This window comes from Nothoprocta perdicaria, unplaced genomic scaffold (genome assembly GCF_003342845.1).
Source record: "Nothoprocta perdicaria isolate Ctin4 unplaced genomic scaffold, notPer1 scaffold_34, whole genome shotgun sequence".
Taxonomy (NCBI): domain Eukaryota; kingdom Metazoa; phylum Chordata; class Aves; order Tinamiformes; family Tinamidae; genus Nothoprocta; species Nothoprocta perdicaria.
In genome coordinates this window covers 3,549,920-3,577,037 of record NW_020455577.1, presented here as the reverse complement: position 1 = coordinate 3,577,037, position 27,118 = coordinate 3,549,920, and the positions used below count along the sequence as shown (strand labels likewise).

Sequence of the window (27,118 nt, the reverse complement as noted above, 5' to 3'; positions counted from 1 at the left end):
GATATGTGGAAATGTAAAACCTACTGCAAAAGGACGATGCCAGTAGAAAAACAACGTTCATGTCGGTTTCTGTTACCTTCCTTTTTGCTTTTCCACAGCACGCTRTTGAGGTACTCTGTGCTTCCTTGAATGGTCAGCAGGAATCCTTTTAAATCTTGTTACACAGAGCTGAAATTGTGCATGGTGTAGGATATTCTAATTGTCACTGTGCCTTCTAAGGGCACTTTCTTCTGGCTAAGTTAATGACGTAGTGAATTGCAGGCAAACACAAATTTTTGAACGGATTTAATCCCACACTCCTTCAATTAATACCTCTAGTTCAGCTGCTCTATTCGTAGGCTATATTGCATCTTGGAAGAAGTACTGTTTCCGTTCACCAGTTCCAAGAACCCTTTTTCCAGCTAGCTTCGAGACTAAGTTTCTGGCASTTAGCCCATCCATTCTAATGTGTTTTCATTGCACCTGTCTGAGCAGCCTGATGCAGTCTCCTGCTTCATGCTTTTCTGCTCCTTTGCGTGGTTGACACCTGGCTCTTGTCCTGCCCAGCTTCCTTCCCAGGCCACCTGAGACGGGTGCCCCTTGTCGCTCCATATCTCATATTTTCCCTTCCTGCAAATTGCTTCCCTATCAAATAGAGCTSATGATGGGTAAGAATAACTGTAAGACTTGGTTCAAGGGAGATGTTCTGTTGAGATATCAAATTTAACTGGCTGCTCTTCATACAACATGGATTTTGAGATCTTTGCCCATTTGCAAACTGATGCAGATAGACTTTTCCTTTCACCCTTCTAAATTTCCCTAGCTGGATTAGGAGTTATTTAGTCCTAGGCTAACTAGGACTCAGTAGGTAAACTCAGTTCAGCAGGAATCATGCATGAACTCGTGTCAGATTTTCAGGCTGCTTTTTCTCAGAAAGAATTTTGAAAATGTCAGTTGCTTTAATTGGGAATAGTTTAGCAAGGTCATCGTCTTCAAATCCATCATTTAAAAATTTTTATGAATGCTTTAAAAACTATAACAAACAAGAATCTGATTTTTTACAAAAACGGTTTTGGTATTTTTACCATGAAAACTGAGAACAAATATATTTTGTGTCAACTCTGAAGGATTATTTTTGTGGCTATTTTCAGCCAGTAATTGGAAAAGAAATCAATTTTTTTTGTTCAGTTAAAAGGGCTTTTCTGTAAGCAAGTGCTGTGTGTTCCTTTTCATCAACTCTACCTGAGATACTGTTTTCTACATTGCATTTCTCAAATATTTCCTAATATTTGAGGGAATGCAGCTCCCTGTATAGTATATGGGAAGAGACAAACAGCTCTCTACATCATTTAAGTGCAGCGGTTGACACCCTAACTGCAACAATATCAGACCGAAGGCAACATTTCAAGCGCAGGTTTGAGACTCAACGTACAGTTTAACTTTAAATAGTTGAGAACTTGATTGTGCCTGAGCAATCAGAGCCCATCTTGGCTTTCACAGCCATGGGGCAGTGCTGGCTCGTGGGATGATTCAAGCTGTAAACTGAACATATTTGCTATGGAACAATGAAGAAAATGTAAGCATGACGTTYGGAAACTGTTTTCACATTAACATTTTAGACTTAGAATAAATTTCTAAAAGTATATCTCTCAAAGCAATGTAGTATGCATTTTACACTTGGCATAAGAGCTGGAAATATCTGGCCTGCTTCCTTTTGATATGAATGACTATTGCTTTGAAAATATAGTTTTAAAGATATGATGTTATTTTGGCATATTCTTATTATAAAAAAGAAGTGCCATGCTTTGAAAAGGATTAGAAAGCAGGCAACCMTCTCTTTGGAGGAAGTTGCACATTCTGAAGAGAGTTCCAGGTCTGTATCCATATTATCAGTAAGTTAATGTATGGCCTTAACTAAATTTCTTTGTTAGAGGCCACCAGAAACGTTCCAAGACGCACAGGGTATTTGGAGTCCACCTCTCTTTGAATACACTTTGAAACCAGTACTGCTGATAGCCCCTGCAGTCTGGACCCAAACGCTCTCAGAAGCTCAGCCCTGACCCTAGTATGGGGTATTGGGTACGTGGTAACGTTCAAACAATTTCTGATGGTAATAGCATTTTCTTTTGAAAAAAAAAAGTTTTATGTTAATTTTTATAATAGCTAGTTGTTATTGTTGTCTAGTTGTTAACAGAAGGGCATTCTGCTAACCTGCACGGCCCCAGGCACGGTGATCGCCCTCTAATACTAGAAGGTTATTTTTATTCCCCCTCAAAGTTTATATTATTTGGATTAGACTGTCCCTGGTGCTGGAGGCTCTGCAGCACCTGGGGCTATCTTGTCTTCAGGTATTTGTATCCTTGAACAAGCAGGATTTTGTACTGATAACTGGACTGCTGTGCGCACAAGTCTTCTTACCAGGCAAAACTGGAAGACAAAGGAGCCTAATGGAGAAAGGCAGTTGTAGGGCTCTAAAATGACATTAGATTAAAAAAAAAAAAAAAAAAACGCTCTCAGAACAAGGCCCTGTTGCTCTTAAGGGGTCTCCATATCAATGCAAACAGGATTGATCTGACAGGGGAGGACCCTGAAGAGGATATAGCAAAACTGTTGGATCAAATAATAAGGTGATGGGTTCTATGGGAAACAGTGTCTATCATGAACCCATATGAATTTAGATGGAAAGCTTTGCTGAGCCATTTTGGGGACTAAGGAAATTCAGGAAGGATAACGCTTTATTCTGTCCAAAATTATAGCTAGAAAGAATTCCAGCATATCCAGTTAAAAATCTCGAGCAGGTTTYACCCTACAGGTTGTTATAGTCAAGTAAAAATGCTACATGCAGTGCAAGGAGCTGTTCTAAATGTTATCAAACGTATAGAAAAAAATCCTTGTTGATTTGAAATGGCTATGGGTCAAACCCAGGTGTTTTTCAGTCACTGCAGGTAGGTTTATGGGGTTTATTTCCAAGAGGCCCATGAAAAAAAATTTAGAAAAACAGATACTGTATTGACTATAGCTCATAAAGTTTTTCCTGGCTCTTGTGTGTTACTTTAGGTTCTACGTTATTCCCCAAAAAAGGAGGCCATTTTATATTTATATTTATGTTATTTATAGTTTCAGCATGGGTTATAACCTCAAGATTTTTATGTAGTGGTTGCACTTGTTTATAAGAAGTGGAGAAATGCTAGCACATATAAACTTGGAATGTAAATGACGGTAGCCCTGGGATTACGTTTTGACTGTGTTCTAGTTTTCTTACAGTGCTACACATGCATTTCAGTAATTCTCAATGCTTCCTTTCTCAAAAGGCAGGCTTTTCTCCCTGCTCCTCACATCTGACAATATTTTAATGTCTGTGAATGGTCTAGATTAAATTAATTAACTGTGCCATGAGATTCTAGTAAACATAAGGATTACGGAGTCTAGCTCTATGTGGTGTGAATCAATGTTTATATCTTGACAATTATATTTGATGCTTGTTTATGTGCGTTAACTAGTTTCTGGTGGAGCAGCCTCTAGAAAAAATAATGTAAAAACGTAAATACAAAAGGATTTGGGAGATGTTTTTGTATTTAAATGCATGAATTGATTCTTTTGGTAAAATATAATGCATTTCCTTCTCTCTCCCTTAGCTCAGTCCAAGTAGTTGGAGAAATTTTATAAACTCAAAAGGCATAGTTTAAAAGAGAAAGAAGTCATCTGTGAGCTGACAAGAAGCATGAGCAATAGGCAGCACTTGGAAAAAGTTATAGGCTGGTAAAAGCAAGCAAGTAGAATGAAAATTGCACTTCATCCTCAACAGACAGTATTGTAAATACAATGTTATAAAAAGCCATTTTTTTGTACAATAGTGGAATTGAGTAGAGAAAGACCAAAACCTGAGAACACTGTATCCATTCCCTGTATGTTCACTTGTGTCCTTGTGAAAATGAAGCTGAAAAGTCAGGCAGAAGTGTCTGTGTCCTCTGTTTCCTTGTGGTTGTAGCAGTATCTAATTTTTTTTAATCTTACAGGATGATATAATTTTATTTTATAACTAATTGGATTTAGAATGCAGCTTCGTTTCTTGGCAGTACACTAGGAGAAAATATTTAGATTTGTAAAGTGTAATTCTCAGAAGAATAAATAAGCAATTCCCAAGCAGGAAACACTTCCATAGTGTGATCAATGCTAAGAGATTTAAAAGGTGTTTCTAAACTAAATTTTGCCTATGACTTGAAGCGAAAATGCCCTATCATTCTAAAAATACCCTTGTGATGAGAGATTATTGCTGCCTCCATCACAAATTTCGGGGTAGGCTTGTGCTTAACAACTAGCAATGCTAGTTGGTTGAAGGTTGTGCGAAATGTGAGTTACTCTTTGACAGATATTCTATCAAAGATATTTATAGATAGAAGTATAGATGTAGATATACATGTGGATATAGATATTTAGAGATATAGATGTGTATATATATGTGATTTAATTTGGCACTTCTCACGTGGCTCCCTAGCAGCAGGTGTTTCTGCAAAGGGACAGGGGCTGCAGCATCCCATGTAGCCGGCACTCCCCACACTTAGCTCTGAGAATATGACAGAAGATGATTCATTCCAGTGAAATCAGGGCACTTGTCAACTGTTGTTGGGAGCCTACCTACCTCTGCCCGTGTCCAGAGCATCTGGCATTAAAGGGACTGATCTTTCTGATGTGGTGCTGAAATAAGGTAACATCATCTGGAACGAAACCCCATGGCTAAGCCAATGAATCCCTGACAAGGTAGGTAGGTCACTTGCTCCTGATCCTCTGCTAAAAGAGCATCCTTTCCTCCTTTTATTATCAGTTTTTCTGGTGACTCTCAGTGTTGGTAGCATTATAAGGTTTTTTTTTTTCTTTTGATTTCTTTAATCATACAAGAAGGAAGTGTGAATCACTGTGTTGGTTTGTCATGTTTGCCCAGACTGCAATTACTGATGTAAGTGATAGGTACCACGGTTAAACAAGCAGCCCAGGGACAAGGATTTGGAAACTTCGGAACAGCTTTGTTTCACGACAGACTTGTTAAATGTTGAAATAAGGACTTGTAGCAAACTAAAGGAATTTCTAAATCTATTGCAGAAAAAAGAAAGCCTGTAATTTTGGAAATAGTTCTTTGCTCTAACTGTGATGTTGTATAGACATAGGTTTCCTGAGGCTTATGGATTCTAGCTCTGGTTTGGATTTAAATCAACCAAACAAAACACTCTAATCTATTCTTGCCAAGGCAATGTTTAATTATTTTAGGATTACAGGGAGACTGCTTGTGTGACTTAAGTCAGCACTATTTGTAGACTGCAGTTTCCATTGCCACAGCGCAGTCACTTCTTATTTGTAAAAGAAATAAGTGCCATTACTTCAGTATATCTGCAAGTGATCTACGGTCTTTTTTTCTCCTTCCCATATAGAAGAAAATTTCACCCAATGAAAACTATTTTTATAATGAGTATTTTTATTACTTTAAAATATTAACTGTTCTTATGTTTATCAATTTACTAAAATATGGTTAAAAATTTAATTCTCTTAGTTATATGAATGCATATATATAAAATGCATATAGCAAATCTGTATTTTGATAATATGACTTTAACTGACTCACTAGTATATTCCAACATGGATTTTAGTGCCTGAAAATTGTTAAATACAATTTCTAGTTAAATCAAAACAAACAGACCCCTAAAAATAAAAGGAGAAGAATTAGGCAATTCCATTTAGTAACTAAGCAATTCTATGTAGTCAGATCTGTTGAAAAAGAAAGTGCTGAAATGAAAAATATTAAAAGCGTCAATGTACCATTTCACACTATACCACGTTACAGCACAATAATTATAATGTTGTTATTTAATGTTAGAAGAAATATTCTTGAAGAGAAGCTTTTAGGAAAGGTTGAACAGTAACAGACAAGAGAAATGCCAAGATCGGTGAAACCTCTGAGCAAAGAACTGCAGTGCAGAGGGTTGCTGCTGCTACCCCAAAGCAGAGGGAACTTCTGGTAAGTCTGATACCTTGCAGTGGTACCACCCGAATGGGAAGAGATCCTGACAAACTGTTAAAAACTGCTCCTGGACGGATTTATTCAAGATAGCAAGGGTAATTCTGTTAAGAACTGCCTATTTAAAAGCTGGGTTACCCATTTACACCCAGCAACAAGTTAAAATAGAAGTGTGATTAAACAGGCTGCAGTTCTGCTCCGTGCCCCAAAAGCAGAACTCTGGTGATCTGGGGGACGGCAAACGTGCGGCTCCAGTTCACCAACAAGGTCATCTTGGGACCTATTCATGGGACTTCTGGAAAGCTGTTTGCCCAGTTCTGTGTCGTGTTCCCTTCTTCTGTAGACTTGCCTGTTCCCTTGGATTGAATTTAACCTTATCAAGACATGGACTCTTACTTTGTGTTTATAAACTGCGTAGCATACTTGGGGTTACAATTACTCTATTCATATATGTGTTCATATATGCTATTGTAACACTCAAATAAGCAGATGTGCCTTTGGTGAAYGGGATGGATGTTGTTGTTGTTATTTGGTGGTTTTTTGATTTGGTGGTGGGGTTTTTATCAGTGTTGACTGATGAAATCAACAGTTACAGATAAAATTCCTTCCTTTCTAGAACCAAAGAGCCTCTGATCAGCCCGAGCAACTGCAGCTCACAGAGCTGTTCTGTGGGTGCAACCACGKCTGGCTGAAGAAACAGAGCTCGGAGAGCGCAGCTAATGAGCTAAGGAAGCTGAATAATCACTTAGGTAAGACGTAGTATTTATAACACTTCCTCCCACCTAAGGTTTGCTTCCCTTTCACCTCAGACTGACCACAAACTATCTTGTGTAGGCACTTGTCGATGACCAACTTGTGTGGAAAATTATTTCTTGTTTTCGGTTGTGGGTGCCAAGACCTTGCAAGTCATTACAAGCCCTATGTAAGATCCTTGCTGTGGACCGATTGGATTAGCAAAATTTATTGCTGTTAAAACAACAACAATAAAGTCCCAGGACCCTATGTGAAAATTTGATTTTACCTATTCTTCTGGAAGTAGCATGAAATAGGAATTTCTTTTCTTGTTCTCACTAGCAGCTGAATATTCCCTGCCTCTTGATAGAGCAGCAACTCATTCTGTCCTCTTGCCTGGGAGGGAAAGAATCTCTAAACCTCTAGGGACTTAAAACAGAGATAGGAGGAGATATAGGTGTGTCCTCGGTGCCGGCAGGCCCCCAACAGATTCATAAGTAAGAAAACTTACCTRTTTTTTACATTATCTACTTTTGTACAGTTAGCGTTAAGAACTGTCAGTGACAAGTTTCAGTACAGAYGAGGAATCTTTAAAAATCTTTGTATCGTGTGTGTGTGTGTGTATACATACACACATACATACATACAAATTTGTTTATGAAGCACACATCCGTTAGGAAACGTAACTGTGGTGGTTCTTTACCTTGCTCTCAATGGAATTAATTTCATTTATCAGGGTCAGTTTCATACACTCAGTGGTTTTTAAGATGTGCTCATCTTATTTCTCTAGCTTCAGTATTTATTTCTGCTGAAATTAATTTTATTTCAGTATAATTGTGAGAAAGCTTTCCAATTTCTTTTTCAGTCTAAATGCGTATTGCAGACAGCCCCATGAAAATGAGAATGGATTCTGAGTACGATATTTAAAGGGMAAATTGGGATTTGATTCTACAAATAACTATGCAAGCAAGGAATTAACTTGCCCAAATTGCTGAGTTTGTATTCTAGCTGTCTTCTTTACAAATAAGCCTGATATGAGTTGTATATTGCATTTGAACTATATAAAACGCACTMAAAAAACATAAATTCCAAGAATGGGCACCTGTTTTTTCTTCCTGTTGAGGACTTCATCGTACTTTGTTTAAATAACTGAAAAGATGTGCCACAGTTCTTTTTCAAAACAAAACTTACTTTGAGCAAGAATGCTTTTTCTTCTCTGAAGAATTTTGGATAATCTAGGGAAATTAATCTCTCCCTGTCTATTAAAATAGTACTAATGAGCAATTCCAGAATTAACATAGCTGTCCTTCAAATATTAATATTACAAGGTAACCTAATTTCTGTGATACTCTGTAAGTGCATTATAAAAATCTTTAAAAATATCAGATGGATCTAGGTTAGAGAATTTTCTTAGAAAACTATCCTTCTTATTTTTCACTCCTAATAGATGTTCTTTTCAGCAGCAGACAGATTTTTATAGAATCCTGTCTGCAATTTATAAAAATCAGTAAAATGCTACACTGCTAACTTAGGTCCTGGAAAACAACACTTGGGATGTGGTTTAAAAAAAAAAAAATCAGAGAAACTGAAATCAGTGTGTTAGTTTATTTTTAGCTTGTTCTGTCTAATTCCAGTCCAACTTGCAGAAAGGTAGTAAAAGGTCATCAATAACCCACATGTGCTATTTGGTTATTTGCACTATTTCATTCTTCCTGTTCTCATACATCCTCACTCTCTTGATATTTAAATTTCTAAAAACATTAACTGGGGGTGTATGCTTTTGTCAGTATGAATGCAAGAATGTCATTGGCAAATCATTTTTTTCTTTATTGTGGTGTAAAAAATGAGGAAATTTGCTCTTTAATAGTTTGCTTTAGCATCTTTGTATTTTTTAATTTATGCTGAGTTTTTGTTCAGAAGAACATTGAAATATATATATATTTCTAATTGTTTTGCTGTGGAGGCTTTCATTGCCAAACAGTTGAATAGCACAAACGCTGTAGGTGATGCACTCCCACGCTATCTAATAAATGCTCAAGGTACAGCGTATAATGTTGAAAAATAGAAAAATAAATTGACCTTGATGAAGTGTGTCTTCTTTTGTCTGTTCCCAGGAAAGTTTATTTCAGGTATTTCTACTGCTGAAATGATTAGAGTTAACAGCTTTTTCCCTCCATTTTATTTTACAGGGTCTCTTCATCTTCCTGATATATGGGGTGTACAACACAGAGGTAAGTCTGCTTGGAGTATCTCAAGGCTGACAGAGTGAATGAGAGAAATGACAGGTTTCTTATCTTGATAACTGAGGGACAAAGTTGGCTTTCCATATGAGTGTCCTACTGCCCTTCATGCTTGGGCTAGCTTATATGCATCCCGGCTTACCATTAAACACAGACACCCTGAATAAAGGGACAGACTCATTTCTCATAGGCATTGACTAATATTTTACTGCTGCTTTAAGTTTTTTTTTTCTTTTTTGAATTCCTACTCTTCCTTTTAACACTTAGCTAAACCTGACAGTTCTAAACTTTCATAATTCAGATTGTTTGAAAATTAAATGGTAGTTTGCTTGCTGTTTGAGAGACAGGATTTAAGGTATTTAAAGAAACCCTGGTTTTACTTAACAGACTTTAAAATTGCATTGCGTATGAAAAAGTCATACTCCATTTTATTTCATAAGCATTTTTAAGCTTTAGGAAGTGTTGCATCCCATTTTTAACAGTTACTAACAGGCCTGTGGAAATTACTTGACCTTTGTAAGTTGAATGGTCGTTAAGAGAAATATTTTTGAGGTGCGAAGCAAGAAAATTTTTCCAGCTCCTGCCCTTGCTTGTTAACTAGATGATTGAAAGCTAGCTGTCATGTGTCCCGTTCAGTCCAAGCTCTTGGGGACCCCTGAAGCTTTGGTTTTAATGTAATTGGGAGTGCAGTAACAAAACCATATAGGAATATAAAGTTTTCAAAATCAATGGGTAAACTTTACTCAAGTGTTTCCTCGGGGCCTTGGCTGCATTGACCATTAATGGTGGAAAAATGTTGCTCATTTTTTAATTGACCCTAACCCAATACCCTGTTTCAAAATATTGGAGTTTCTGGTAATCTCTAGGATGCTTTCCTGATCAGGAAGGGATAGTGCAAGCCGTTAGATATATTTGAGGTGAATTTTTTTTGTGTGTGAATACACAGATGTGGATTTCCCTCCGTTTTTAATGATTTTTGAGCGGGATGAGCTCTGCGCGCGTGGCTCGGGGCGCCCCGGTGCCGGCGGGGCGGCCGCTCTCTCCGCTCCCCTCCCCTCCGCGCGAGCGGCCGTTAACGGCCGCGCCGCCGGCGCCACGCGGGCAGCGGCGCTGACGTCACCGCGGGCGAGGCGGGCGGGCGGCGGCGGCGCGTGCGGGCGGCGGCGGCGCGTGCGCGCTGGCGCGGCGCCCGCGGCGTACCCGGCATGCGCCGCGGCCGCGCATGTGCAGCGCGGCGCGCGGAGGGGCTGCTAATTCCATTGTGGAGCGGCGGCGGCGGCGGCGGCGTCGCGTGTCACGGGCGGCGGGAGCCGTAAGTGCGGGCGGGGCCCGGGGCCGCCCGAGGGCGCGGGCGGCGATGGCCGAGGCGAGGCGGCGGGGCGGCGGCTGGCGGGCCGCGCCGCGGGCCGCGCGCTGAGCTGCGCCGCGCTGCGCTGCGCGGCGGCTCCCGCGGGCCGCGCCGCCCCCCCCCTTGCCTCCTCCTCCTGCGCGGGGGATGAAACTCGGCGGCGGCTTCCTCGGCAAGAGGGCGGCGGCCATGGAGCCCTCCTTCCCCCCCGGCATGGTGATGTTCAACCACCGGCTGCCGCCGGTCGCCAGCTTCACGCGCGCCGCGGCCGCGCAGCACCCGCCGCCCTGCGCGCTGCCCCCGGCCGCCGCGGAGCCGCCGCACGACGGCGCCTTCAAGAAGGAGCCGCCGGGGGCTTTCCCCGCCGCCGCCGCCTCGCCGCCGCAGCGCGGCCCCTGGGGCTTCCTGCAGTCGCTGGCGAGCATCAAGCAGGAGAAGCCGAGCGAGCAGGAGGAGGAGGAGCCGCCGCACCACCACTACGGGGGGCTCTTCGGGGCGGCGGCGGGCGAGGAGCGGCCCGCGGCGCTGGGCGAGGGCGGCGGGGCCCTCCCGGAGCTGGGGCTGCTGCAGCACCTGCAGCCGCCGCCGCAGCGCGAGCTCCTGCTGGGCGGCAGGGCCGAGGGCAACGCCGAGCCCAAGCACGACGCCCTGGCCAAGAAGGCGAAGAGGCCAAAGCCAGAAACTCAGGGAATCAAAGCCAAGCGGAAGCCCGGCGCCGCGTCCAAGCCGCCCGCCGCCGGCGAGGCCGAGGGCGCCGCGGGCTCGCCCAGCCAGAAGCCCCACGTGTGCGAGCACTGCAGCGCGGCCTTCCGCAGCTCCTACCACCTGCGCCGGCACGTGCTCATCCACACGGGCGAGAGGCCTTTCCAGTGCAGCCAGTGCAGCATGGGCTTCATCCAGAAGTACCTGCTGCAGCGGCACGAGAAGATCCACAGCAGGGAGAAGCCCTTCGGGTGCGATCAGTGCAGCATGAAGTTCATCCAGAAGTAYCACATGGAGAGACACAAGAGGACGCATAGCGGAGAAAAGCCATACAAATGCGACACTTGTCAGCAGTATTTTTCGAGGACTGATAGRCTCCTGAAGCACAGAAGAACGTGTGGTGAAGCCATAGGCAAGGCGGGTGCCGGCGGGGAAGCTGGAGCCTCGAACCACAGCGTGGGTAGCCTGGCTGCGTTGTCTCAGGGAAATACGAGTTCCTCAAGGAGAAAAAGCAAAGCAAAAAGTATATCCGTTGAAAGCAAAGGGAGCAAGTGTAGCAGTAAAGTATCGGAGTCCCCAGCTACAAGTAACGTGGCCATGCCAAATTATGCAGTTGATATTCCTGTCGTGTCTTCCAGCGGCGGTCTTGTTGGCACGGGTGTAGAAGAGCTCCAGAAAAAGGTGCCAAAGCTCGTCTTTAAAAAAGGAAGCCGAAAACACGCAGACAAAAACTACCTTAATTTTGTATCACCGCTGCCAGATATTCTGGGGCAAAAACCGTTGTCCGGGAAGCAGAGTGGCTCTTTAGGCCTAGGGACCAATACTGGTGTGGAAAGTATTGGCCTTCTCCAAAGTACAAGTGGGAAACCAGGTCAGATCAGTAGCAATTACGATGATGCCATGCAGTTCTCCAAGAAAAGAAGATACTTGCAAACTGCAAGCGGTAACAGTGCCTTTTCACTTAACGTCGGACACATGACCTCCCAGCAGTCCGTTATCCAGTCCGCAGGTGTTAGTGTTATGGATAACGAAGCTCCRTTATCCCTTATGGATTCTGCATCTCTAAATACCGAAATAAAGTCTTGCCATGACAAGTCTGGTATTCCTGATGAAGTCTTACAGAGCCTTTTGGACCAGTACTCTCACAAATCGGAGGGCCAGAAGGAAGATCCGTTCAGCATAACGGAGCAACGCGTGGACTTGCACACCTCAGGAGAACATTCGGAGATGGTTCAGGAAGAAAACTTGAGTCCCAACTCACAAACCGTTTCAAATGATAAGGCAAGCATGTTGCAAGAATACTCTAAATACCTCCAACAAGCTTTTGAAAGAACGACCAATAGCACTGGTTTTCCTTTTGGACCCAGTTTCCAGTTTGTTAGCTTGTCCTCAACCCTCCATAACCACACTCTGTTTCAAGACAAACAGATATACACTACGTCTCCGCTCGAGTGTGGCTTCAGCCAATCCGTTACCTCAGTGTTGCCAACTGCGTTGCCAAAACCTCCGTTTGGGATGTTGCTTGGCTCTCAGCCAGGCTTTTATTTATCTGCTTTGGAGGCTACGCATCAGCAGTTGACTCCTTCTCAAGAGCTYGATGATCTCATTGATCCGCAGAAAAACTTGGAGACTTCTTCCAGCTACCAGTCGACATCTCAGAAACTGACTGGCCAGAAGGAGCAGAAAAATTTAGAGTCCTCAACGAGCTTTCAGATCCCGTCTCAGGAGTTAGCTAGCCAGATTGATCCTCAGAAGGACATGGAGCCTAGAGCAACCTACCAGATCGAGAACTTTGCACAGGCGTTTGGTTCTCAGTTCAAGTCGGGCAGCAGGGTGCCAATGACTTTTATCACTAACTCTAATGGAGAAGTAGACCATAGAGTAAGGACTTCAGTGTCAGATTTCTCAGGGTATACAAATATGATGTCTGATGTAAGTGAGCCATGTAGTACACGAGTAAAAACCCCAACCAGCCAGAGTTACAGGTAAGGTCCCCCTGTGACTGGGCTGTGGGGTGTTTTTTTTATGTAATTTTGTTTTTACTTTGACAACACTGCCATTGGAATGTTTCTTACACGGTCCTATCAAGAATAATGTAACATGCCCTTTCAATGCAACTTTTCATATTTAGGTTATTTTGTTAGTGAGATTTTTTTTAGATCTGTTTATTATGGTTTTTAATCAGAAATCAATAGATTAAAATAGTTTTCTTTTGTTCAAGTGACATTGTTTAGCAATCAAATTTACATATAGAGATTGTCAGGGAATAGCCCAAATGTTTAAAATGCAAAAAAAAAAAAAAAAAAAAAAAAAAGAAACTAAAAAAAAAAAAAAAAAACTTTGTTCCTAGGATTAAGGTTTATTCTAATTGCTTTACTCTCAGGAAAGTGTAACAAAACATGGGACTTCTATGCACCACTAGTGTATTGGAACTTCCAATCTACAGATAGTGACAAATATATTACAGCTTTTTTGAGGAAGGGATCTATGACATTTCAATTTGCTGTCTTTTGTACCTGGGCTGATTTGAAAGACTTTTGCTACCTAAATCTTGTTGCTTTTTAAGTACTCCTGTTCTTCCAGGTGATGCTCATTCCAGACAGGTGAAGCAGAGATTCATGGATCCATAGTAAGAGCCCAGACTGGTAGCTTTAATAGAAAGAATAATGTCCCCAGAACTCCTGTGTAAGACTGTAATTCCATAAAGAGATTCTGTTGACACAAACCATGAGAAGAAAACATGTATGTCTGGTTCATGTCACTAGAACCCCAGCTTGAAACTACAGTCCTAGCCCCTATATGCTGTTGGGGTACCTTTATTTATTATACATGGTTGAGAAGACACCGGTCTCCTGCTCTTCCCCTCTTCCACATTCTTTTAGTGTATAAGGTCTCCTTTCTTTTGTGGTCCCCCCTGTGCCTCTCCTCACTTTTTTCCCCTTTAATTTACACCTTTCTTTCCATTCTTCCTCTCTCACCCCGACATAACAGCTAGAATTTATGAAGATTTACAAATATTCCAGAAGGCACGTACCTTTCTACGCGCTTTSTGATGTCTAAAGGCATCATCAGATAATGAACCATGTAAACACCTGCTTATTTTCAAATTCTGTGGAGGTCTCCATGTACAATAATAAGAAATAATATACTCCCAATTTGTACGTACTGAGGCCCTGGTCCTGCGTCGGGATGAGCTGCCCCGTGCCCAGCGGCGCGCTGGAGATTCCCTGGAGCTCCTTCCAGAGGTAGGAGTTGGCAGCGATGCCTCATTCCAAGTGTAGGGCCCAAGGCTGCAATTCCATCAAAGGCTTCTGCTCCCAGAGGAGAACCCGAGTGGCTTGTTCATATCAACAGAACTTTTCTTTGGAATTATTGCCTTACTTTATGTATATTTTGTGGTACATTATTTATTGTATGTGAATCCTGATTAATGCCTGTGGAGCCATGGAAACCTGCTAGAAATACTAGTGGCCATTCAAAGCTGCTGAGAGGCAGTGGCACTGCTCTAAACCACTTTTTTGCAAATGTATTTTTTGATTAGTTTTTTTTAATGTAATTTTGGTGATGTTTATGCTGATGTTTTTTTATGTACTCTTGGTGATGTTTCAGTCTTATGTGCTTTCCTGGTGTCAGGAAAGTACCAGTGGTTGTTTGCAGTCTTATTGTGTAATCAGCCTATTACAGGCTTCCATGTATAATAAAGTTATTAACATTGTGCAAGTGTAAAACACTTCTGTTATGAAAGTGGTGTTCTGAAAACTATGAATTATTAAACRAATTGTTACAAAAATCCTGGGTAATTTCTCCCATTGTCCCTCACCACTAAAAATTCATACCCAAGCCCATTGTAACCTCTTTTTCCAGGTGAACTATCATTTTCTACTAATCTAGAGTTTGTTCTCATAGAATCCGTCTAACTCCATTAACTTTTTCTTTATACTTGATTATGTATTTTGCCCAGTTTCAGTTGAAACAAGTGAACAACGATTATTCTCTGAACACAGAACCCAGCCTGTTTTCAGGGGCTGGAATAGTCTATAACCATTGTGTTGGCTTTTTTGGTATCTTTTGTTTTTCAGAGGTTATAGTTTACTTTCTTTATATTATGTGTAGTAGAAGTTGCATATGTATTGTTCTGGCTGTTTGCTTTTAACTTAATACTAATAAAACCCATTATTCACAAAATCATAAAGATATCACTTCTCTGATCCAGTCCCACTTTGAGAACCTATTGAGAAAATATTATGAGACTAAATTTTGAGAAGTAGTAGTAACAATTACTGGCGTGTTTTCAGCTTAGTTTCTTCAAGTTCTCTTGGGTCGGAAAAATTAAGTGCACTGTTTAAGAAATGATGGAGCTAGCTCATACCTCGGGTTTCTAAGGAAAAAAATAACCAGCTTCCTTCAGTCAAACTGTTCATATAACCTCACTTTTTAAATCTGTATCTTTTTCTGTATGGTTTTGGATAAAAAGTATATATGTTTTCATATTGTTAATTTCAAAAACGTTCTGTAACTGTTGAAAATCCGGAGTGGCACATATATAACACATTTTTGTTCAAAGTAAAGATTTTAGAAAGTCATCTACCTGTTTTTATTTTTTGACTTAACTTTGCACTGTAAATATAGTATTGCAACCAAACCTCTWTTTAAAAACATGTTTAGGTAATGTGAATGTACGTGGGGGTTCGCTTAATGTATTTTGGTTTTCTTCAAAAAAACAGGGGGTTCAAGGAAGAAAGATGGTAATTTGAATCAGGTAATGACATGGACAAGAGAAAAATGGTTGGCATATGGAGAAGCACTGTTGTGTGATAAGTAGGGATGAAAACCCACCAAGGTAAATATGCAATATACACTTTAAATGTTTGATGCTCAGAAAATTGCGAGGAATTATTTCGGATGCTCAATGACAAATTTTTTTTTTTTTGTGTTGCATGTTCTATATTGAAAAATGTTTCCAAACAGAACTCAACTAGATTTCTTCCTAATTTAATGTTTTTCTTCAGTTGATGAAGCTTAAGAATATGGTAAAATGTGTAGAAAGCGCAGGATAGGGTTTTATCTGCTCAATATTGGAAAGAATTCCGTGTATATGGGGTAGTAACCTACCTACTTAGGAGGTTTAGAGGTGTGACAGTGAGAGGAGAGAAGAGCAAAGCAAAATGGGCCTTGTTTATTTTATTTTTAAAAAAWTTTAAGAAGGAGAATCATGACTACTTTCCTACCACTAATGCATGGAGTGTAAAGGAGAAGGGCTGTATGTGGTAGTAGGGAAGGGCACGTGAAGTGTTGTGCTGCTCTTCACTCTGGTAGCTCATGTAACACCTTGTGCTCTGGGGCAGGTGCCTCAGGATGTGTGTCCATCTCTGCAGCCCCATGTGCCCCTCGGACGACGTCGGGGAGCATCCCTGAGCTTTGCAGCAGTTCCTGAGCTGGGTAAACTGGACACCAAACGAGGCAGTTGTGGAAAGGGAATGGGAAAAAAAAGTGAAARTAGGGTGGTGTGAAGGGAGGTCAAATTTTCAGGTATATGAGCCACCGATAGGAAAAATGTTGGTTGGTATCACTTTGAAATCTTGTGAAGCTATTTTTAAGAAGGTGCCTCCACACACACCCCTGACTTTGACAGCTTTAAGCCATTTTGGTTGGAATTCTCCAGGCTTTGTCTGTTTTGCCATCTCTATTATATTTTTTTTCCCTCAGGTAAATTTCTGTGAAAATTGTCATATATCTGCTTAAATAAGGTTAAGGAGGAAAGTTGTCATGTTCTGCTGGCCTTTTCATTCCATGCTGCTTTAAAAACAAAGTGATATTTGGAAAACCACCAGTATCCTACAGTGAAGCAGGTAATTTTAACTAGGCCGATGGTGTCTGTGTTTGCATCATTGGCTGTTCTTGAAAACCTGATCTGTTTAGTCGAGAGTGTTTGAAAATGCATTTGCATCCTGTGACTTCAGCGTTGGGTGGCTGTATCTCCTAAAGGTGACCCATGCTGGATAACAGGCAGCTGTTGCAATTGGTCATTATGTTAGTTCAAATGGCAGCTTCTTTTAGGTGACCCCCATGGATGTTGTGTGYTTTTGAACAAAAGAATTTACTCTTTTATTTCTATAAATTGGAAAGTCTTAACTTCGTGTGTTCTTCTAACAAGACTTCTGTGCAAGGTGTTTATTTACGCAAGCCCTTAAAATATTGCATTGTGTTTTGTAGAGCGTTTCCCTTGTGCTTCGCTTGGAGCCCAGCAGATGCACTGCTCACTGAACGAGCAGCTATGAGGCATATAGCTATGCTTTGTTATTTGTGTTTAAAACCTTTGTTGCACCCCTTTTTTATCTGCAATTAAAACCCAGATTTATTTCATCATTGTTAGTTTCCTCAAAGACAGTAGCATCTAGTTATGTCTGACACAAAAGAATAATTTTATTTAGTGTCTTGATGTTGATAKTTTTTTTTAATGACACTAATGCTGAAATCTTCGGCTGCTTTTGGATGTGCAGTTTCAGTTTGATGCCCGTGATGTGGAGAGAGCGGAGGTGGTGGAATTCCCTCTCTTTGACCTTGATTGGAGCTGAGTTCCTGGTGTAAAGCCCCCACTGTTTCCCTGTGTGCCTGGGCAAAAGGAAAGAGCAGTTCCAACTTAGGAAACGTGGGGCAGCCGATGGTCTCGAGTTGCAGAGAAGCCCTGGGTCGTAGGGGAAGTGGGTTCTCCAGAGGTGACATTCAGCTTATGTGCCCTTCTCTGCTGGGCGCTGCAGACGTGGTCTCTGCGACCAGTGAAGCCCGGTCGGAGCAGACATCGAGTCCCAGCCCCTTGTGAGTGTTGTCGTCCTACTCCTTGCAGATGCAAAGAGCCAGACAGTGTTATTTGGGAAAAATAGTATGTTATCGTGTTACCCATCTCATCATGCCTGTACAAGGTGGGATAAATTGAGAATTAAAAGGAAGATTTAGTTCTGAGTGAACTTTAATGCTTAACTTATAATGTTATAGCTAAAATAATGCTTTTTTTGTAAATAGTGTATTACTAAATTTTTGTTTTCTATTTTTTATTTAAAAACAAAGTCTGTCCTAAGTAATGTAACACTAGGAAGCCACCTGTGTACTTCATAAGGTCATAAATTTGATGAAGTGTTATCTAGACAGATTTAGAATGAAGAAATAAATTGTGTGTGTCTAATTATTTTAATAGACTCTGTCTTTCATTAAAATATATTTTAAAAGACCCTGGTTATTTTTAATCCCTCAGATTCCCCTAACAGTGTGCTGCTTGGCTTGCCTGGGCAAGAGCTGTGATTGGAATGAGTGGCTGGAAATTTTATTGGTGGTGATAAGGATATTTCATTCTTCTCAAACTTTTATTTTTTTTTCCCTTAAGGAAACAAAGTGATCTTGGGGTCTGAGGGGAGTGGAAATGCAAACAAACCCAGACCTTTATTGAAGAAATCAATGTCCAACCCCTTGAGAGACAAAGATATGATTCAGTTTGCTTTTCTATAATGAGAAGATGTATAGAAATGTAATAAAATGTCTTGCATATTCCACTGAGGTGCCTTAAATCAGAATGTGCCAGATATGCCTGGATCCTCTTGCCTATTAAACAGAAACAGATCCAGAAGGAAGGTGGATTAATTCAGGAGGAAGTTCTGAGGCTGAGCAGGAATAGCATGTGCATTTGAAGAGGACAATTATGTGGTGTAAGGTGATTATTTCCTTGGAATTTGGCCAGGTTGGTAATTTACTCGTAGAAGTTCATGGCCCCGTGGCTCCAGTGGCTAGAGACTGTCTTGGAAGCAGCAGGACTATGGCCAGCCATGGTTTGGAAATGTGACGCTTAAAGACATGGTGAGCTCCGTTTCGTCGAACACCAACTTTTCCCTTGAAGAGCTGCCATTTCCTAGTATTGATTCACTTCGTGGAAACGAAATGCAGAAACCTGTGCCAAAACTGCTGTCTGCACTCTGGGCAGCTTTAGGATTATTCAGCTATAAGCAATGGAGAAATGTCTCTAAAAATATTCAAGGTGTTTACCTTAAGGAACCTGTCAACCGTAGGGAGCTTGACCAAATTACAGCGTAAAGCACTTGGTGTGCTTAGTCCATCAAAGCCTATAATGAGACTTGTGTAGACTTCACTTGGTGGTTTTAGCGTAGCTTTAAATCTGTATGAAATGTTTAAGTGATGGAAAAGTGTTTTTCATGAGCAGGCTTAATTCATACTGCTTTCCAGGTTTACTTTTATCGGAGTCTCGGGAGATGAGGATTAAACCAATTACTCATCTCTGGAGGAGTTGGAACTTCTGRTTTCTAAGAGGTTGCAATCAATTTGAGCGCAGATATGTTGCATTTTAATTTGTGGAGTCTGGAGATGCACTCTGAGYGTAAAAGCAATTTCCTATTTCATTTTGCTTGGCTCCAGAAATCATTCTCTGAGTGATGTGGTTTGCAAACTGAACAGACTGTTGGTAGCTTAAAATCATCAGTTCGACTATTTTTAACACCATATTCTAATGCTTACGTGTTTTGTTCTTCTCACAATGAAGCTAAATGAAAACCTCTGAGAAAGAGTTCCTTCTAATGTAGCATAATGAAGTCTTTAAATGGGTACAGTTCTAGGTCATGGTGAATAGGGATGCGGTGACCTTTGTCTTGACAATGAAGCTGGCACAAGCTTCTCAAAGAGCTGTTTTTTCTTTCTTTCTCTTTTAAATATATTTCTCAGCTACAAAGGAGACAAACAGAGGATCTCCATTTGCCTCTCAATGAGCAAAGCCCAAAGATGAGAAAATATTTTGGAAATATTGTAAATAGCTTGCAAAATCTAGGCTTATAGCAGAGTGTTTTGTCTTGTTTTTCTCTAAATAGATATATTGTTACAGGAATAATCTTCCTTGTTCTGTGGCAAGAAGGCAGGGAAAGAGGGGAAGCAGAGATGCTGCAGAGCTGGTAAGATTTCTGCTGATATTTTAAGATGCTCTGTAATGGCCTGTCCTGAATTTGGATACGCAACAAGGAGGCATTCAAAATAGTGGTGTTTTCGTAGAATTTAGAGTACAGGAAAATCAGACATCTTTATTTGTTTTCCATTTACTTTTATGCATATCTGCAAGTGTGTAGTGCACAAYGCTGAAGTAGGCGAAAGTCGGATTTCTTGGTGGTCTGTATTAAAGAAAAGGAAAAAAAGGAAGGATTTCACAGGAGGCGCATGGATGTTGTGGCTGTTCCCTGGCGAGGAGACCCTTCTGCTCCGTCCGAGGTGAGCAGCGGTTTTCAGCTTGCAGTGCTCAGCAATTTCCTTTAAGGATAGCGACTCATCCGTCACTGCTAGGGAACGGCAGGACCTGCTGGGTTGGGGCAGTCTCAAGCTTTCAGCAGTGTCAGTGTGAACGTCGCTCTCGGCTAGAGGAGACGCCTGCGTAGGAGGGCAGCAAGCTGGGAAGTGAGAAGTGGAGATAATGAATGGAGATGTGTCTGCAGCGGGGGAGAAATCACAGCTCTAGGACTGCCCCTATATGATCAGCTTGTAATAGACTTCTTAGTCCTATAAAAGAGCAAAAATAGGTTGTTACACCCTTTCTTTCAGACAAAATCCTAACCATGTGTCCATTTGAACAGCGGGTTGTTTTCTTGGTGATGGTGGATCTGCTCCCACAAAGCCACAGTTGGGATAAGGAGCTTTTATTGAGAGCGTGTCTTATTTGGGCTGGAGAACTCAAAATATTGCTGGGAATCCTGCGACTCTGCAGGGCTAAATAGTCAAATATCATTTGATATTTCTAGTTGGGACACATCAGTCTATTTTAAATTGAGAGGAGTTTCCATGACTAATCTTTGCCTTTTAACTGCTATTAATTCTTTAATAAAACATTTTGATATACAATACTGTTCAGTTCTTTATTTCATTACTCTTGCTTTTTTTTCCTGTTCACTGTGAAAGGTTGCTCTAAGGAAACATCTGCCTAACAATGTTAGATTTGGAAGGTGGTTAATTGCTTTTTTCCTCTTCTCCTCCAAAAAGTTAAATAGGCCGCCTTGAAATTGCTCTTGTTCAGAGTTCGTGAAAAGGAAAAGAAAAAAAAAAAACACCCCAAATCCTGGAGACTGCAGCTTCTGGTTTTGGTTCAGACTTTAACTTGAAATCTTGCTGCTGGAGAAAGGCAGCCACGGAGCGTTATCTTATCGGGCTGCCGATAAGTTGGAACAGCGTTGGGCTGTTCAAGGCATTGCTGTTAGCTGTTGTGCTGGTCACGGGCTCAGTTGTTGCAAAAGATTCAGTCTTGACTCGTTGAGTCAGATTTTTTTTAAAAAAAACAGCAGAAAAAAATGATTAAAAAGGATGGGGATTAAAATGTATACAGGGCATGGATAACAGGAACGTAAGTTTTGTATTCCAGATGTTTTTGAAGCTTAACCAAAGCTGGATATTATGGCGATGTAATTTGGGTCTCCTCCTGCCTGACTGCATCTGCTCTGGCCGATTCTTGGGATCAGCAATGCCGGGTGATTTTGCTGTGAATCCCGGGATTTCCAGCTGGTGACGGGGTTCTCAGCTACCTTAGGAAGTTCCAGACCTTTCAGACACCTATAAGAGCACTAGTTTTAAGTAAAGGCTTCTGACCAAGCTCAGCATTTTTCTGGCAAGCCAGCTCTGGGCTTCTCGTTCCTGTGCCCTGCTCCTCTTTTGTTTGTTAGGCCTGATTTCATCACAGTCCTTGGGGTTTATCAGGGGWTGTTGTTTGGACTAACTCAATATTTCCATCTTCAGCTTTTCTTGCCTCTATAAACAGTAAGTCTTTGTGTGTTGGTTTACACTTGCAGATATCTTTTTCATGCTTTTAAAGAACTTCTTCAGTGTGTGCTTATTTTATCAAGTGCATATACAGTAAATGCAGATTGATGTGGAAATCCCTTGTCCTCRGAGATGTCGCAATGGAAATGTGCTGCCTTTCTATAGGGGGTATGTGCTGGACTAATGTTTAAGTAAAATGTTAGAGGGTGCTGTCCTCTTCGTTGGGATGCAAAGCCAAATTATTTTTAAACACTATAATCTTTTTCTTTTTAATGGAGCTTTTTGCTCCATTTTGTAATTAAGCAGAAAGCCAGAGCCATCCCTTTGATTCATGTGTGTCATTCGTGATTGAGTCCAGGGAATTTGCCAAAAAGTATTTAACAACTATGTTTTCAAATTGTAATCTTAGTCTTATTTAGCTTTTTGCAAGTGGTTTTCCTGTTCTTTAGGARGCATACTGTAAAAATGGACAAAATGCCACCTGGAGGAGTTTGGATTCATCTTCGAATGCAGCAGCAGATTTGAAGCCCTTGACTGACAAGGACTCGTGTTACTCGAGCTGAAGGTAAGTGATGGTAGGAGCCGAGTGTCCCCCCCTGTGCATCAGCACTAGCAGGGAAAACATCCGCTGTTTTCACAGGTAGATGCTGACAGCTTAGAAATTGTGTTCTTGGTTATTTTGATTTTTATTGCATACCAAGAAGCAATAACTCTACCAGATAGACTATTACATGTTATCTGAAACTTGACCCTTGTTCCTTCTAATTTTTTTCCAATCATCCTTCTAGTAGTGCAGATCTTAACAACCCAGTAAGCAAATACTGCAGGGATCTYATTTGGGATTTGGGTGTCTCTTTTTTTGTTTTTTTTTCCTTATGTTTTTATGCAAGTCCTGGCTTCAGCAATGCTTGTGTGGAGCTCTTGTAGCTGGTCATTGTGCAGGTAGTGCTGTTTTACTCCCTGGAAGAACAGGGCAAGCTGCATTCCTTGATAAATCTAATGCAGTTGCACTTGGGTAGATTTCCTTGGGAGTAAGGAGCAGATTAAGACGATGTGTTTTTCCCTTGGCATTCTTAGAAGTGAGGAAGGCTCCTGGCTAACCACTGTACATGTTAATATGCTCATGCATGTATGCACAGGAAGAATTGGGCTGTGTCAAATAYGGTTGATGGAAATGTCAGCCTGAAAGATTAGCTTTGTGGCTGCAAGTTACTGACAACAAGACCTAGAATGGTTTTGGGGTAACGTTTTAGTAGGCAAACTGTGCGCYGTTAACTACAGAGCAGTGTATCAGGTTAATAGTATGAAAGGCAGTGAAGATGGACTGGAGTTTTTACAGCTCCCATTGAAGCACCAGGAATTGCATTGCCTCGGGCAGGCTATGTGACCAGATACACTATCGAGTGTATCTGGTGTTGCAAGGTCTATATTCCTATACATGAGCTATTGCTGCAAATTATCCACTTATAATACAATAATCCATCAGRTATCCACTCCTTTTGAAGGTTATTTAATAGAATGAGCAGTCGTATAAGCAAGTTGTATAGCTGCATTATATACAAGTCCTAGAGGGATGTGGCTTGCAGGTTCTGTGGCCAAAGCAAAACCATTTGTTTCATTTGTGTGTCGTGGGGAATTTTAGCAGGATATTGAATTCTAAAAAACACTTGACTTTCCTAAACTTCTGGATATAAGTACCTTTTAAAAATGGATGATATATAGAAAAGACAGTTGCATTTAAAGTGTATTCTAATACTATTTTAATAAAGCTTCTGCAAACTCTTATTTTTATTTAAACTGCATGTTGTTCAGCCTCTGTTTTAAGAGTAATCTATTTTAAGCTAAATGGGAATAACCTTTTCGTATTGTGAATTGATTATAGAAGGACTTTGCAAGTTGAGCTTGATTTAAAATTTTATCCTAAGCAAGGCAGCACACCTTATCCAAACACACTATGGATTTTGGATCTTATTAAATCTGGGGCAGAGCAAAATTATTGTTGGTAAGTTTGGTAAGAAATTACATTTTATTTCATTAWGAAAAAGGTGAGATAAAAGATAGAGTTAACGGTGATGAACCTCTGGTGGCGTGAGAGGTTCTGATTTAGACTTTGTAAAGGTGGTGGTGGTAGATTCTGAGGCTGCCTTTTGGTGCTTTAAGCTGGAGCTATAGCAGTAAGAGGCAAGCTTACCTTCTACTGTCCTTGACTGCTTATTCTATCCATTAATTTTTCTATCCATGCTTATATTTCATGTGATTCAGTCTACTTATCCARTTTGTGGTGCCCTATCCAAATGCTCGTCCTGGCACATGTCGGGGGGATAGTGAATGTGTCATGGCTCTTTTTTTTTCTTGTGTGACAAGCCTGCTTTAAAATGCTCRTCAACACATTTTTCCATTTGTGTTCGTTACTTTAATTGCAGATAGTTTCTTTTCTTTTGTTGTACCCTGCCTAGAACTTCAGGCCAGGAGGTCAAGTCCGCTGACATATTTCTGTGCCTTGAGAATGGAGTCGCCTCTCTGCTCTCTGCATTCATCTCCTTCCAYGTCATGCCATGAATACTCTCTGATGTGCTCACTTTAAAAGCAGTATTTATGGCCTGAGATCCTCTCTTCCAGAACATAAGCTGGAATAATTTCATATGTACGTAAGGCGGATGCAAATGATATCAACAGATACATACATTGTCTGTAGTATGTTTGGAAATGATTGTTTGAGTTCTAAGCCTTTTCTTTTTAACTGATTCTGCTCTCTCTTCCCTAACTTTATATAAATGTAAAGAAAATGCAGATATTTTCATATGTAGTTGATCTTTGAAAGCTCTTTCACTCTGTGCCTATAGAGGAAGTCCTGTGTTATATCTATTTAAAATGCATGAACGTTTTTTTTTGCTTCTTTACATGTTGTTCAAGTGACAAATACTGTGACTTCTTATAAAAACAGGGCAATTTAAGTCCATAATTTGCACTCCTAGTGCATGTATATACACGTTAGGACTATGACTATAATCACGTCTTAATGATTGCATTGTTGCTTATCTGAATAACAGCTGAAACCTCGAAATACGGGACTGAGGATGCACTGATTGAGAGCATGCACAATTAGGACAGGCTGTAAAGAGGGAATTGAACATACTTTTTGGCTAAATTTTCCCAGTAGCCTCAATTATTGCACTGAATTCTGTTCTTGCTGGAGGGATTTCTACGCAAAATGTGGATTTTCTATTTCTTTGGGAGTACAACAGTTGAATTTTATTTGTGCACTAAAATGATACAGGTTACAGAAGCAATATAGGTTGAGCCAGATTGTGTGTGAAGGGACTGCTTGCTCAGTTCCAATGGAAGTACTTGTGACTTTTGTCAACTAATTATTTCTCACATCAGAAACTTAATGTATTCTTAGGGAAGAGGATTTCTAAAAGTAATTATCTTTATGGAAATAGCAACATAGGTTAAAAAAGTGTTTCTTACGGGTACGTGTTTAGTGATCTCATTGGATTCGTTATATCTCTAGAAGACCATCTGTTTGGGGTCTGATCCTGCAAATCCTGTTAGGTAAATGCACAAATATTTTCAGTGCTAGGCCTGCATTGTTGGAAAGCTTTTTATAGTCTTGTGTTTTTAAAATGCTTATAGAATGTATAACAATAAAAAGATAGTGAATGAATAAAATAGTAACCCTAAATCCAAAAATAAGCTTTATCCTGCTGTTCTCTTGTCTCAGAATTCTGATTTCCTTCACAAGACTTAATTAATGAGCTTAAGTTTTCAGGTTCATTTTTCTAATTGTCTCCCATTAATGTAGCCCTTCAATACTTGAGGTTGCAAATACAGCTTTGTTTAAATGATGCAGCTTTCAGCACAATTACATTACCTTTCTAACATTAAACATTTTGAGATTTATATTTGGGGTTCGGAACAATGAAGGTCTCCAACTCAGATGTTATAAATGTGAATGTTCCTGCTAGGGAGTATTTGCACTTTTTCTTATTTCCTAACAGGCAATAGTACCTCTTAGACAGTCCTGGTGAAGAGCTGAACACCCTTTTCTCCATATGAAAGTACAGCRGTCCTTTTCTGACTGATTGTGCAGTCATGACATAGCTGAGGTGAGGATCCAACTTCAAACACTGCGAGATAAATCATTTCCACATTCTTGCTTAAATGGCTATTTTAGTGTAGAGAAGCACATTTTCTGTCGAGTGCTAATGCCACTGTCTCCTTGACCCAAGGTCTGAACAATTTTGAGCAAAGTAGGTTTTGGTAGTTAGTGTAAGAAGGAGTTTTGTAAGTAAAACAGGTGCCCTGCAGATTTTTTTTTTTTTTTTTAAATCTCTGCATTTTGTAGGATTGTCCCTTGATAAAAGCATTGTGAAATGTGTTTTCTATGAGGTGTTGACTGGCATATGTTCTTTTCTATGCATTGATGCTGGGAGGAAGAGAGCTGGGCTCATGCTTGCAGCACTGTGCATGGATCTGTAGATTTTCCAGCAATATTAAACTTCAGGAGTGTTATTGGCACTAAGAATATAATGGAATTAACTAAAGTTGTACATATTGTCATAATTCAAGAAGGCTTTTCAGTGAATGGTTATGAAATTTCCCACTGCCTATTCTTTCAAAACAAATGGCAAAAATGCCTGACATAAAGCACTTGGTTATTATCATATGCCAAGGATACACCTGCTGGAAATACTGCAGGATAGTGTTAAGGATAAAACGTGGCCACATTTAGTCCATAGAGTTTTATAGTATCATGAGTTAAAGCAGAGAAAAATAAAAAATGAGTTTTCCTGGGAAATAATGTGCTTCAAATCGTAGTAGCATCTTGCAGTATGTGTTTTAGTAGCATTCAAGTGTGAGTTTATTTACTAAAGCATAATATCAGCAATAACGAGGATGTGTATCAACAGTCCAGCAATCTTTTTTGGATGAGAGGACCACAGGAAAAAAATGTTTTTACAGTTTGCAAAAATATTGTTCATTTGCTTTCCTCTTTAAAAGCTACTTGTCTATCAGCTGCTTCTATGGCGTTTAATGCCAGTGTTTGTAGGGTATTGGATAGAAGCCTTGGGAGCCTTGGGGATATCAGGGTGGGGAGGATCAAATCTTGCCTTTTTGTTTCTTTCTTCCTCTCCAGTTAAACAGGTTGAAAATAATTTTAAGATTAAAAAAAATTGCTAAATGCATATTGTATAAGTGGAGGAATTTGCAGGTCTTGATGCTGCTCACTGCAGGTTAGTTGCACCAAAACAGATTTTTGTAGATTTTTTTATTTCAATGAGGAAATACATGTAATAATAGTTAATCTTGTATGAGGCA

At 40.6% G+C, this 27,118-nt stretch overlaps 1 protein-coding gene and 1 long non-coding RNA gene across 2 annotated transcripts; both read left to right on the top strand.

The window, feature by feature from the left end:
* The first annotated feature begins 10,453 nt into the window (after positions 1–10,453).
* Positions 10,454–13,169, top strand: ZNF281 (zinc finger protein 281). The gene has a single exon (XM_026043897.1). The coding sequence runs from the start codon at positions 10,454–10,456 to the stop codon at positions 12,995–12,997; it is 2,544 nt and encodes an 847-aa protein (XP_025899682.1). The 3' UTR covers positions 12,998–13,169.
* Positions 13,170–22,323: 9,154 nt separating this feature from the next.
* LOC112951211 lies at positions 22,324–24,354 on the top strand. The gene is made up of 2 exons (XR_003250154.1): positions 22,324–22,361; positions 24,253–24,354. It is a non-coding gene; the product is annotated as an uncharacterized LOC112951211 (long non-coding RNA).
* The last annotated feature ends 2,764 nt before the right edge of the window (positions 24,355–27,118 follow it).